The 14999-nt window shown below is 41.3% G+C and overlaps 1 protein-coding gene across 3 annotated transcripts in view; it reads left to right on the top strand.

Moving 5' to 3' along the window:
• Positions 1-13621, top strand: part of NCEH1 (neutral cholesterol ester hydrolase 1) — a 46082-nt gene extending 32461 nt beyond the window's left edge. For all 3 annotated transcript variants that reach the window (XM_025878734.2, XM_073897145.1, XM_073897151.1), the window contains 2 exons: positions 7522-7693; positions 9821-13621. In XM_025878734.2, coding sequence (XP_025734519.1) covers positions 7522-7693; positions 9821-10438 — 790 coding nt within the window. In that variant the 3' untranslated portion in view covers positions 10439-13621. The remainder of the gene's footprint in view (positions 1-7521; positions 7694-9820) is intronic.
• The last annotated feature ends 1378 nt before the right edge of the window (positions 13622-14999 follow it).

Raw genomic sequence — 14999 nt, forward strand, 5'->3', positions numbered from 1 at the left:
TAGCCAGCCCACAAAGAGCCACATAACCATGCATAGCCAACATCACATGATCATGGTTCTCTTGGAAAGTTATATTCAGAGGTCTACCTTGGGAACATTATTTCTTCTCACTGCTCATCTCATTCCCCTTTCTTTTATTCCAGAAATATTTATTGAAGTTGTTATGTGCCAGTTACTATGTTACACTCTGCTAACATCCCAGTGTAAGACAGACATAATTCCTGCCCTCATGGAGTTTACAGTCTAGGTGAGAAAATAAACAGTGAACAAGTAATGTTATATTGTGATAAGTGACGTGAAGTAGAAGGCTAAGTAGTACGGAGGCATCAAATAGGTAAGATCTTACCTCGTTTGAAGGGTCAGGAAATTCATCCCTTAAAGAAAGCAATGTTTGCACTGAGCTCCTAAGAATGAGCAAAATCTAGTTCGACAAAATGAGTTGGTCATGAGAGTCCAAAGTGGTGTAATGAGAGGGCTTGGAGGAAGGGAAGGAAGCAGAGAGCCCTAAGGGAACAAAACAAGAGAGAAGACAGATGGAGAGGTTCCTGGTGATGACTAAGGAAAATAAGAAAGAAAAGCAGATGATCTTGAGAGCCTTAGGAGGATGATAGACCCTTGGTTCTCCTGAAACTCTACCTTCTAGCAGGGAGCTGTCTGGGGGCAACTGCTCCTTATCCGTGAGGCGCACAGGAGTTAGATGGTGGTGGCATGGCTTAGTTCCTGTGTGGTGTGGCCCTGGGGAAGTTATAACCCGAGGAAGCTGGTAGGCAAGGGCTGGGGTCAGCCCCAGTAATGGAATCGCTCCCACGAAGCCAGTACTGGGAGCTGGCACGTCTCCATTCGTGTTGCTGGTGCTGGCTCACGCACAGTTCTGGGGACCCAGCAACTAAGGTAGATAAAGGTCTCAAGTTATAAAACTAGGCCGTGCCTCTGCTCAGTTGCTTCTATAACACCATGGTGCTTTTACATATTAATTGCACAAGTTTTCTGCACACAGCAGAAAACACATGTACCCATACACATTGTTAAATAAATGCAAAAGTTCATCTTATACTACCCAAGATACATGGATGTTTCCTCATTTATATAATCTAAGAAGGTCCTATTTTTATATTCATAAACCTATTTTCATAAATTTTAGTGCAGGTTAGCTAAACATTGCACCTTTTTACCCATAGCTTATATAATAAGACACAGTACTGGAACCATAAGACATAAGAGAAAAGAAAGATTTAAATTTTTTTTAAGATAAAATGCAAGATAATAGCAAAGTAGGCATGTTGGATATGATTAAATTCTATTTAATAAATCTATTTAATTCTATAATTAAATTCTACAAGGCATTTACGTTGCTTTTTTGGGTATGGAAAACTGTTTTAAGTTGTGTTTTGCTTTTAATTAAATCTTTACTACAGTCCAACCCTCTGTGTAGATGGAGACCTAGTCCCATTCCACCAAATGTCAGGTGGCCTTGTGCACAGAGCCCTTAATACTTTACAGAGCTATAAAGAATGTTGCTAAAGTAGACAGAAAAGAAGCTGGAGCACCTCTCTAAGTTTGCTGCTAACAGAGTTATAAGCAATGGGATTTTTATGCTTCTGTTGTTTTTAATCCGTAAAATTAGATGAGTGAAAGCTGACAAAATCACAGTGCTTTTAGGAGGCCCAATACAACACTCATCGCACGCAGTAAATAGTTGTACGAATAAGGTACTCAGAAAAGCACAGAGTGAATGGTGACCTAGCTGTGACTTTCTCTCTGTGCCTTTTCCTGCTCTTCTGAGTCATGAGCCTAGAAATCTTCATGCATCACTCCCACCAGGGCAGCCCTAGAAGGTGGGCAGACCAAATTCCTAAGCGTTCTCCTCCAAGAAAGGAAAGATTTGCTAAAAACTTTCCTTTCACTCAGCCTAGGCCAACTTCAGCAAATCTAAAGGCCAGCATCACAAATAATTTAAAACTAGAGAAAGCTAATATTGTGCTTCTTTTAAGAAGTGGCTTGTTTTGTTTTCTTCCCTGCCATTGACTAAAATGAATCTCTCCTCTTCAGACATATGCATCTAATGTCTTCCTGGCTCTGTTTTCTAGTAACATGAAAAATCCACTGGCTTCTCTCTTGTGGTTTTAGGTCTTCGAGAATTTCAGGGGAGCAGCGGGTGAGGGGGGCTAGGGGGTTAATGGGAGCTTCTACAACAAGTCTGAATTACAGCTGCAGAACACTGTGACTACAAAGAACACCATAGGTGTGTAGCCCAGTTCCACCCACACCTGAACTAGAGAAAATGTTTAGCTCCGGAAGTCAGACAAAGAGAGGAGGCCAGGAGGAGGAGGCACCAAGCCTACTTGGGCTTCTGTAGCCACCTGGGAGTGCTCTGGCTCTTTATCTATCTTTGAGGGTATAGGCAAGATTTGCATCTGAATGGGAGGAGGTAGTTTAGATCTATATTTAGAGCCTGGGGAGATCCCCACGGTGTACTTAGATAAGTCTTCAATTGTGAACTGTGCATCAGAGAATCACATTGTTTAAACAGATCCCAGTGGATCCCAGTTCTAGGCTCCATCACTCCTAGGATTTTGGCAAAGCATCCTGACCTCTGTCAGTTCTTTTGAATGCCATTCTTACCCAATGGGTCAAGGCTTCCCTAATCTCAGCTCTCCCTTGCTGAATGACTATGGTCAAACTATCACAGGGGCCAACATCAAAGTCTTTAGTATGCAATTATGACTTTCCATCTACTACTAGAGGAAACAGAGGTGTCCTCGATGTGACCTATTGTCAGAGAGACTTTGAGGGCTCCAAGGAAGGAGAGCGACTTTTGGCTGGGCTCTCCCAAAGGTTTCACAGCGAAGCAGCATTTGAGATGAGACTTAACAGGACAGGCACATTGGATGAAGACTTGCTGGGGAAGGGCAGAGGATGGAGAGAACAAAGCACCGGGAATGGGAACAGGGAAACTGCTCAGACAACAGTGACAGTATGACTGGACTCAGTGATATTTCTGAGCCTTGGCTGTGCATCAGAATTATTGGGGAGAATTTCCCTTCAAATACAGATATGCAAGACTCCACACCAGATCAAATACGTTGGAATGTTTTGTAGAGGGGCTTAAGCCTCAGTGTTTTTGTAAAGCTCCCAAGATTATCGTAAGGTACACACAGAGTTGAGAAACTCTGAGCTATGCATTAGAATACAAGAAGTAGAGTTCTTGGAGATACATCCGGGGAGTAGGTGGGTTAGGAACAATTTCTTTTTTTATGTTTTTAAAGCCATATGGCTTATTACTTGTCTCACCACAGAAAGTGCTATATGACATATTTTATATATAAAAGGTACAAAATAAATCTTTAAAATTTTGTGTGGAAGGAAGAAAAGTATGTTATTAAAGATGTACCATGTGCCAGGCACTGTGGGAGGTGGTTCGTTTGAGAATATTGCAAAACGACTGAAATCAGGAGACATGTTCTGGGATGTCAGAAATCTGTAGTTCTGAGAATTTACTGCTCTGGTGAGGTAATGAGAAAACACATGTACCCATACACATTTATAAGGCTGTAGGTTTCTGAAGGAGAATATTTTCTTTCTTTTTTTTTTAAAGATTTTATTTATTTATTTGACAGAGAGAGACACACCGAGAGAGGGAACACAAGCAGGGGGAGAGGGAGAGGGAGAAGCAGTCTTCCCCTAGAGCAGGGAGCCCGATGCAGGCTCGATCCCAGGACGCTGGGATCATGACATGAGCCGAAGGCCGACGCTTAATGACTAAGCCACCCAGGCGCCCCAAGGAGAATATTTTCTAAGGCGGGGGTTACACGTTTGTTTTGAAGTCAGGGGTGAATTCACCACACAGCTTTGCCCCATACGAGCTGTTGTAAACAAGTTACCCCTCCTTGAGCCTCACGTTCTCATTCTTACACCCACAAGTTTGCCCTGCAATTTGAGTGAAACACATCTACAGAGTACTTGGCAGGGGGCTGGGGGGGGTGCCTCACCTAGCAGGAATAAGATAATATTTATAGAGTGTATGTATTTATTAAATTGATTAAGCTTCATTCCTGAGTTCACAACCAAATTTTGCTAGAAGGAGGTGTGTGCAATAACAGATAGGCAGAAGCCAGCTCTGCAGAGTTATCTATCCCTGCAGTGAGCTGGGCAAATTAAGACCATATTTGCCACAAATTCAGCAGGTGCTTTAACTCAAGATCTATAATTTTGAATTTTTAAAAAAGTCAGAATCCTCTTTTCATACTTTGCAGGAACATATCTTTAAACAAAAGCATCAGATAAATATATTTATTTATATATATAAGTAAATATATATATTTATATGTATATAAATAAATATATATATGTAAAATTTATTTATCTTTGGCTCTAGCACTCATAAATTTTCTCCTGACTCTTGAGTTTTCTGTGTCTACAAAAATATTACAGAACTTTTGCTGTACTTCTCAGGTCAATTTCAAGTTACTTTGAAGGCTTATCTTACACTAGGTGACCTCAGAAGTATATAGTTTCACTCTATTTTCCAATCTATGAAAATAGTGTCCCTTATTGAATAAAACTAGAGAAAGTTTCCAGCTTAAACAAAGATAGGAGGGATTAGGAGGCAGATCTTTAAGGGTACCAGGAAGACTCTATTATGACCTGTGTGTTGTTTACTTTGTTATCTGAGCCAATTATTAATCGACTGATAAGATTGAGGCAGTAGCAAGGTTTTGGTTTTTTTTAGATTACCAGTTTCTCTTGATTCAAAGTCACGAAGACCTTTTGGGAAACAACATCCGAAGATTCAATTCATGTGTGTGTACTGGTAGAATGTGTTCTGACATCCTGGGCTACCTGGAAAACAGTTTATCATGATATATGGAATCTTGCTAAGATAAAATAGCCTTTATTGTCACAACTTGAGTCATGAAGTGCATTTGTTTTTATTTCATTGAAAGAATTAAGAGTTCAGCTTGAGGGGCGCCTGGGTGGCTCAGGGGGTTAAGCGCCTGCCTTCAGCTCAGGTCATGATCCCAGGGTCCTGGGTCAGGCTCCCTACAGGGGAGCTTCTCTCTCTCCTCCCCGATCTCCTGCTTTCTGACTCACTGTCTCTGTCCCTATCTCTGTCTCTCTCTCAAATAAATAAATAAAATCTTAAAAAAAAAATCAGCTTGGTAAGGGGCACCTAGATGGCTCAGTTAGTTGAGCTACTGATTTCTGCTCATGTTGTGATGTGCGCGTTGTGAGATTGAGGAGCCTCATGTAGGGCTCCACCCTAGGCGTGGAGCATGCTTAAGATTCTGTCTCTCTCTCTCTCTCTCTCCCTCTGCCCCTCCCTCCTCTCTCTCCCTCTCTCTTAAAAAAAAAAAAAAAATTCAGCTTGGTGAAACTGAAGTTGAAAATTGAGATCTTGTCCTACAACTGGGGGTAAATGGAATCCTATGAGATGGCGCCATCTAGTGGACAAAATGGTGTACTCCTACTCCTTTCACTCTAACCAATAGTATAGCAGGCGCTGTAGGACATAATGAAATTCAACGGGAGAAAAAAATATTTTGGATGATTAATTGATCCACAGATGGAAAAAAAAAAGAAGTTAGAAAAATCATTTAGTCCGTTATAAGGCAACCACTAAGGGAATTTTTTTTTATTGCATTTAGAATTTTCCAAATGCAGTCATTCTTGAGTAACCAGGTCAATGTTCACTACTTCTTGGAGTATTTCACAAATATTTATCCATTTGATTGTATCTGTACTGAATGTCAAGATACTTAATTAACTAGCTAGATTTTAGATGGGGGAAAAATTAGTTTCTGAGAATAAGTATTTTAATTATAAAATGGAAATTAAAAGACCTGAGTTCTTTTTTTTAATTTTTTATTGTTATGTTAATCACCATACATTACATCATTAGTTCTTGATGTAGTGTTCCATGATTCATTGTTTGTGCATAACACCCAGTGCTCCACGCAGGACGTGCCCTCCTTAATACCCATCACCAGGCTAACCCATCCCCCTCCCCCCCTACCCTAGACCTGAGTTCTTAATATTAGAGTTTAAGTAATTAGTTTCTATCCCACCTTGTTTTTATCTGTCCTTGACTTATTTCACAAATAAAGTAACTTGTCGGTGCCTCAGTTTCTTTTGTCAGCAAAAGGAAGGTGTTAATTCTCAAAAAGGGTTTACTGGATGGATGATATGTGCCTAGCACATGGATGGATACTGGGAACACAGTGATGAATAAAACACAGTCTTGATATCAGAGCACACACTTTTTAGAGGAAATACATAAAGCAATCGTTTTAAGATGAGGCAGAAAGAACAGTAATCTACCCCAGCACGTAGAATTATCAAGGAGTGGTACCCAGCTCAGCCCTGAAAGTGAGTGGAGTTTTAACCAAGGAACTCTACCTAGAGGTGGCCAAACCCTTGAGTGAGGCTTAAAGGATGAGTGAGAATTAAGGACCAAAGGAGGAGGGGATTGAGAGGATCCTCCAGGCCCCGTCTACCAGCAAATACAGATTTGTAAGATGACATTATGGGTGGGGCGTTTGACAAAACTAGGTTCTTTGGAACTCTTAACGGCATAGGAATCCTACAAAGTATACAGAGTAGGGTCCCAAAGGGACTCTGATATTACAAAGTGGGGTGAGAGGAGAAGCCTCAGAACTGTCCTGGCCATCTGGCGGACTTGGCTTCCTTTTTGCTGGTTGGCAGCTAGCTTTTCAGTTCCCTCCTCCCAGGGAGTGAATTCATTGCCTGGGTTTAATGTCAGGCTGGCATGACCTCTTCATTGGAGTACAGTTTTACTATATTTCTCAGGTAAATCATGAAGGATACCATATGGAGCCATGAGACACTGACTTCCAGAAATAAAATGTCAAAATCTATTGTGGTTCTACCCATATCTTAATAATCAACACCCACCTTTAACTTTGAAATTTTGTTGTTTTTCCATTGTGGTGGTCTAGGTGTTTGTTTTGTGTGGTGGCTGATCATAAAAAAAAGTGGGGGAGGACTATTGCTAATACAAAAGCATTACATTCTTAAACTAAGTATTTGATTTGCAAGAAAATGAATGGTTCAGGATGCCTCCGTGGCTCAGTCAGGTAAGCGGCTGCCTTTAGCTCAGGTCATGATCCCAGGGTCCTGGGACCGAGCCCCGCATTGGGTTCCTTGCTCAGGGGGGGCCTGCTTCTCCCTCTGCCTGCCGCTCCCCCTGCTTGTGCTCTCTCTCTCTCTGGCAAATAAATAAATAAAATCTTTTTTTAAAAAAGAAAATGAATGGTTCATTTTTATATTTATTATTATTATTTTTTAAAGTAAGCTTTGTGCCCAATGTGGGGCTCTAACTCAAAACCCTGAGATCAAGAGTCGCGTGCTCTACCGACTGAGCCAGCCAGGCACCCCTTTATATTTATTTTAATTCTTCACTTGCTTATTTCTGTGTCAAAAGAGCCAGTTTCCCCTTAAATCTTAAATGGCCTATAAAGACTTGGTGAAGTCCTTAAATGAATACAACTTTTGTCTTCACAGATACAGGCTAGTTCCAAAAGTTTATTTTCCTGCACAAATTCACGATGTTGTGCGTGCCACGAAGTATTTCCTGCAGCCGGAAGTCTTACACAAGTATTCGGTTGACCCAGACAGAATTGGCATCTCTGGTGACAGTGCTGGTGGGAATTTGGCCGCTGCTCTGGGCCAGCAGGTAATAGATACTGCCCTTCGGTGCTGGAGGTAGGAGGGCGCTGGCTAACCTCCTGCAGACAGACGGACAAATATTCTCCACCATGTATGGCAAAGGCCTAGCAGGTGGGCTGGTCAGTAGGGGGCCAAGTTATTCAGAAGCCTGCACTTGGAGAGTTCTCAGATCTTTTTGAAGTAGGAAGAGGGGTGAATGAAAGAAGTGTCATCTCTCAGTCCTTGGAAAGGCCCTGATTACGATTAATATGAGAAAAAGGGCTAATGTTTTATAGGGCTCTCTTGCTGCTCAGGGATATGCATGGAAATCAAGTATCCCTGGCTTCTTGTCTATGTTGGACCTGAAAAATGGGGGTCTTTGTGCTTAAATGCCAATTGCTAAGATTGCTTCCTTAGGACTTTGAGGTAAATGGAGAAGTTAAAAAGCGTTTCCCAGAGTATTTTTTTTTTTTTAAATACAAACAAAAAAAATTAAAATGGGTCAGCCACTTTGAAAGTTATCCCACAAGTTCATTTGGGCTTACCTGGTTAAATTCTTTGGAAACTATCTAGGTCTAAGAGCACCCAGAATTTTGGGCAGCTGCATAAATTCAAAGATAAGTACATTTTCTTCCTCTGATGGATTAAATAAGTTTAGAACACGAGCTCTGTCTTCTCGCCTCCAAATTTCTTTTGGTATTCTCAAATAGCATCTGCCTTTTTATCTGTGGTGCACCTTGGTTTCTTCTCCTTTGCTGTATGTAAAGACCTTTGTTCTCTGGTATTGTCAGAGTTGCTGTACCTGTGTCCAAATGCGGTAAGAAGAAAGTGCCGATGTAGCAGGGCGAGAGCATCATGGGCTTTACAATGAGAACTGGGATGGAATCCAGTCCCCCTGCTTTGAGAGCTATAGGGCTTTGGGCAAGCACCTTAACATCTCTAAGCTTCAGGAAAATGAGGATAATGCCATCTGATTGCAGGGCTGTTGCCAGAACTTAGTGAAATGATGTATATACAACTCCTGGCACATATTAATAGTACCATTAACCGATCATTTCCTTTTGCTTTGACAGAGCAGTTACATCTTCCCTGGGGATGGGGTTCTAAATTCTGACGTGAAACAAAATTGCATGTGGCTAAAGTGACGTTGAAGATTGTTTAGTTGCCTATAAAACACAGTGACCTAGTTAGCTGCCTTTCAGAGGTTACATGAAAATATATATCATTTTAGGCGCCTGGGTGGCTCAGTCGTTAAGCGTCTGCCTTCAGCTCAGGTCATGATCCCAGGGTCCTGGGATCGAGCCCCGCATCGGGCTCCCTGCTCCGCGGGAAGCCTGCTTGTCCCTCTCCCACTCACCCTGCTTGTGTTCCCTCTCTCGCTGTATCTCTGTCAAATAAATAAAATCTTTAAAAAGAAAATATATATCGTTTTAGACACAGTTCTCGTGTCTAAAATGAGGCAGTATGTTCGCATTTTGCAGGGGCTTGGGGGAATTGAGATCTGCTGAGGTAGGGGATGCATTCACGTTCCCATTTCATCCTCAACTCTTGGGTGCATGCTCATTGAGGAGAATGGAGGGCATGTTGCCAGCACCATTTAAATTCTCTCTCACCCAGTGTGAATACTAACTGCTCATCAGAGGAGATATCCCGAGGTCCTTCTCAGACACTTTGGAGTCCCATTGTCTGTTCCTTTAGCTTTTCCTACCCCTCTCCTCTGGAAGGGTAAGACTAGTTTGTTTCTCTCCAGGAAGCCATTGCCTTTTGGGACCCTGCAGAGAATACCGAACTAAATAAGGTTCACACGTTATCCAACCGTCTTACCCCGGCAAGGTGTGCTAGTGCCAAAGAATAGAGACAAGTAAAGTGTGCATGGGGGTTTAAAGACCTAAGAGATCGCATACATCTGCAGTGTCCACTCAAACATCATACCCTTCTTAGTAAATATCCAGCAGCTTGATCGGGGTGGTGGTATGGTTGGTGGTAGGGAAGTTTTATTTTTTAAACTACATTACTTAATCCCATGGCTGGTAGAAATTTCACACTTATACCCTTTGCTTGATGCAAAGTAAGGCATAAAGCTACTTTATAAGGTGTGGTTTCTGTAAAAGGAGCCATGCAAAAAGAAATAATGTGTTTGCTTCCTCTTCTCCAGTTTACTCAAGATGCCAACCTCAAAAACAAGCTCAAGGTGCAAGCTTTAATTTATCCGGTTCTTCAAGCTTTAGATTTTAACACACCCTCTTATCAGCAAAATGTGAACACACCAATCCTGCCCCGTTATGTCATGGTGAAGTACTGGGTGGACTACTTCCAAGGCAACTATGACTTTGTCCAGGCAATGATAGTTAACAACCACACTTCACTTGACGTGGAAGAGGCGGTTGCCCTCAGGGCCCGTCTAAACTGGACGTCCCTCTTGCCTGCCTCCATCACAAAGGACTACAAGCCTGTCATGCAGACCACTGGCGATGCCAGGATTGTGCAGGAGATCCCTCAGCTGCTGGATGCCCGGGCAGCCCCACTCATTGCAGAGCAGGAAGTCCTGCGGCACCTCCCAAAGACCTATATTCTGACGTGTGAGCATGACGTCCTAAGAGATGATGGGATCATGTATGCCAAGCGTCTGGAGAGCGCAGGTGTGCAGGTGACCCTAGATCACTTTGAGGATGGTTTCCACGGCTGCATGATTTTCACCAGCTGGCCCACCAACTTCTCAGTGGGAATCCGGACTAGGGATAGTTACATCAAGTGGCTGGATCAAAACCTGTAAACAAGTAACATTTCTAGAATGCTTGAGCCCCTCTTGACCTCCTGCACTTGCTTTGGAAAGAGATGCACTTTTTAATTGACTGATTTCCCCTTGTGACTTCTGAGTGATGGAATCTCTATTCCTTGCATACCTTATGTTAATTTAATTTTGGGAAATGCATTTGACTAACCTCCATACAAAATGTCTGAAGCTGGTTCTCAAGATGGGCCAGTGTCTGTTCTTTTTGTTTTAGCCCAACTGCTACCATTACTCACAGCTGCAGAGAGCAGGATGAGGAGCTGAAATAGCTTTGGGTTCTGTCTTCATCAAGAAATTCTTTCTAGAAGAAATTCTTCCAGCTGTGGATGACATAGTGACCCTTAATGAGTAAAGAAAATGTGGGCTCTTCTTCAACTTGCTAGGGTTTGCTTTAAATTCAGAGCAGTGTTACCTTGTGTGCACGTAAAGGCCAGTGCTGGGGTTCCAGCAAGGACAAGTTTCTCAAATGACTTTCTTCCTTTAGAGCGTGAGAGTTATCTGTAAGTCCAGTTGGATTAGAATGAGACTTGAAAGTTGCTTTTTACCACTATTATTAGAAAATAGAGAGTCACATGGACTGGATATCTTTACATTGTTAAGTGTTTTGGTTAGCTGTCTCCGTGGGGGTGATCTTCTGGGAGCAAATTCATTTAGATGTAGGATAAATTTTTCATTACAGAACAAGTAAAACAGACAAATGAACCAACCTATTTATTTTCGTAATGAATATTTCTGACATAAATTACCAAGAGCAGTGTGTAATATATTCGGCATAGTCAGAAAAGAAGATACGTTTAATACTGAAATTATGAAAAATACCTTTAGAGGGTCTAGTTTATTCTTAAAAACTCAATTTTTTCACTTACATGGCTTTAAAATGAGGCTATTTTGGTATATATAATGTATTGTTTATTTTTTAAGTTATTTAATGTTAATATATGCAGCTAGACTTAAGATTTTTCAGAATAACGTCTATAATGAATATTAAAAATAATATTTTTTAAAAAACTACCTTAGAATTATATCCACATGTAATTTTATGGAAAGAGGTAAAGTAGCTATTAATACTTCTGCACATTAGGCTTAAATATTTTGATGTTTATAAGCAATCACAAATTAAAATAATTAGAAACTATGACTACACCTGGTATAGTCGTCTAAGTTTATAGTTCAGTAACTTAGGTAAGACACACACTGCTCATTTCTGCCCTCTATGGTCAGAGGAACGCTAACTCATATTCTCCTGGGTGACGCATACATCTGCACCTGGTGCCTTCACCTCTTTTTATCTCCTTCCAGCCTGGTCTTGAATTTACAATAGCCCAACCTTGACTTCATGTAAAGCCTTCACCGCCAGTGGGAACATCTTCGGAATTGCAAGGGACTCCAGTTCTGGGTTGAGTACCTCTGCCCTCCTTCCTGCCATTCTGACCATGCTCCCCCTGCCCCCCCGACCCCCTGCTCTTTGCAGGGGTTGCAGAAGGGAGCAGGGCAGCAGGTCATGATATGGCCCATCCATCAATGGACAGGATGGAGAGGAAGTGAAACCTTTTTGCTTGTTTGAAAGGGGGGCACTTCCCACTTCTGCAATGAAATCAGTGAAAATGTGCACCCTTATTTTTCATTTATTATACAAGCCAGTAGCATTTTATGTAAAAATATGTGTGTATGCATGTGTGCCTGTGTATGTCTAAAAAATAATCATGCAGATTAACATGCTAATGGACGGAGACAAGTCATTGACCATTTCTGGGCCTTTTCCCCCTTCCCTCTAAAATCAGTGATTTGAATTAATCTATGAGGTCTCTTCCAACTGTAAATTCCAACCATTTTGTCAGACTGGAAAATTGTATTGGCTTCTTCTCCAGTGGTTTTTTTGTTTGTTTGTTTTCTACGGGTTTTTTTGCAGGTCATTTTTTCATATACATAGACACAAATCTCATCAAAGATTTTGTTTTTCTAAAAAACCAGGATTTTGGTTCTTACTCTTTGACAGCTACTCTCCTCTTTTAGTACTATTGGGTTTTTTTAATACCGTTTGAAGGGACCAATGTCTGGGCCTTAGTTTGAGGTTATCTACCTCTAGAAAGCAAGGAAAATATACATGCAAAGAGTTTCTTAAAATGGCATATTTTCGCCCAGAATTATGAGCCAAATGTTATAGTAATTACAGACAACAAATGATTCTAGATCTTTAAAGGGTTCTCTTGGATGAGAAGGGAGTGAAAGAAAAAGGGCCAACTACTGTTCCGAACGAAACACTTGAGTTTCATTAAAGCTTTTTTTGTGTGTGAATAATTTGTCTAATGACTTAAACTGGATCCCACCTCAAACCTTGCTTGAAGTTCTTTCTTTTTTTTTTTTAAAGATTTTTTTTTTATTTATTTATTTGAGAGAGAGAGAGAGCACTAGAGGGAAGAGGGTCAGAGGGAGAAGCAGACTCCCTGCTGAGCAGGGAGCCCGATGCGGGACTCGATCCCGGGACTCCAGGATCATGACCTGAGCCGAAGGCAGTCACTTAACCAACTGAGCCACCCAGGCGCCCTTGAAGTTCTTTCTTGAAATTCTCCCAGGAATAATAACAGTTGGGATCAGGATACACAAAAACCAGTAGGTACAGGAGAGGTTAAACCAACCAAAAATCTGAGTGCTAAGAACTCCTTCGGGACGCCTACAGAGTTTATGGTGAAGATATCTTAGTTTGGGTGAATTCGCTGTCTTTTAATTTTTGTTCTTATATTAAAAAGTTTATGCTCCGCAGATTGATTTTATAGTATGATGGCTTTGTTTTGTTTTCCTATTTTATGGAAAAGTTGATAGTCTTTTTGTAGTATTGTTGTTTGTGAAATATGAACATAAATATATGAAGAAAAAAACCTTGAAGTGCTGCGAATATCGTGGAGTGTAAATTAGTCTTAATGTTTTATCATTAATTTGTGAAGAATTTGAGACTATTGTATAATTATCTTGTTGGCTATGATATTTTATGCATGACCTCTTAACCTTTGACTTTTTGCTTATTTCCCACTGCCAAGAGGAAGGCAGATTTTTATGAAGGATTTTGGGTAGCAAATCTATTTTATAAGATGAAAATCCACAGTGGAGGCAGGAAAGTCTGTATCTGTTTCGACTCAAGTTTAGAAATAAAATGGCTCCATCTGGGAATGTGCCTCTTTTACTTCTTGTCTCCTTTTCTGGTTCCTATCTCTCTCTCTGTATCTCGGATCCCTAGCCACAGCTCTGCCCAAATCTGCCCACCGAAGTCCCCCAGCTACCTTTTGATCACTGAGAGGTTGGTCGGTGGCCTCCTTGATGACATTCATTTTGTGTCTGGATCCAGTATGTGTTGCTCATGTTGGGGAATCCTTTCTTGGACTGACTAGAATCTTTGCCAAAGTGAGGCAGGCCCTGAGACTATTCGGGGACTTTCAGTACACATATTAGAAAGGGATGACCCTGGTACAAATGAATTTAGATTTGAAGTAGTTTAGCCACAGAAGTATCAACTTTCACTGGAGGAAATGTTTCAAATTGACCCTGACATTACAAGCAAATCTAATAATTTCACACTTGAGTTTATTATGCTGAGTTTATATCAATGTTATAGGAATGTTTAAAATTCAAAGTGAATTGTTCATATTGGTTCTAAACGGTCACATACCTGTGTGTAAATTATGTTTTTCTACTCAATTTTAGTTTTTTCATCTTCTCCAACAAAATCTCTGGGGTAGGGCTATATTTTGTTGGAGAGACCCACTAACAGTTGCAGCAATTCTTTGGAGCATTGAAGATGTACTCTGTGTGTTTTAATATTGTTTCTCTTGCGATTGGCATTTTTTATCCCCCATTTTTTTTTTATACCCTCTCCTATTTTCCAATAGATCCTGTATTTAAACATCTAGAAGATGTTGGTGTCAGTACCAGCATCCCCAGATCTCAGAGACTGGCGACATAAATATGATTTCTACTGCGTAGCCATGTCACATTAGAACCAGCATCTTGTGTCATTAGAGAGGCTGGTGACATCTTGTGTCTTGTGTGGAAGGCTCCTCCCCCAGATTTTCTCACAGCTAGCCCACTGTTGACAGGAGGTTGAGAGCCCCACCTTCTGGAGAGACTGTCTGCCCAAACGAGACCCCCCCTTCCAGGGACCAGGCTTTCTTTAGCCCCTTCTGATTGCTGTCGATTGCTGCCCGTTTGCCATCTCACTTCTCCATCTGCAATTCTCGGTATTTGATTGTTTTCTGTTTTCCTCATATTTAAATGTAAGCTCCATGAAGGCAGGGACTTTATTTTGTTCATTCCTGTTTCCTCAGCACTTAGAACAGAGCACACAGTGGACTATGAAAATGTGTTGCTTTTGTTTTTTTTAAAGAGGGGGAGAGAGAGAGGTGGGGGCAGAGGGCGAGGGAGAGAGAATCCCAGGCAGACTCCATTCCATTCCTAGTGCAGAGCCTGATGCGAGGCTCAATCTCACAACTCTGAGATCATGACCTGAGCCGAAATCAAGAATTGGACGCTCAACCGACTGAGCCACCCAGGT

The sequence above is a fragment of the Callorhinus ursinus genome, unplaced genomic scaffold (genome assembly GCF_003265705.2).
Source record: "Callorhinus ursinus isolate GAN/ISIS: 27379988/994484 unplaced genomic scaffold, GSC_fseal_2.0 scaffold1, whole genome shotgun sequence".
Taxonomy (NCBI): Eukaryota; Metazoa; Chordata; class Mammalia; order Carnivora; family Otariidae; genus Callorhinus; species Callorhinus ursinus.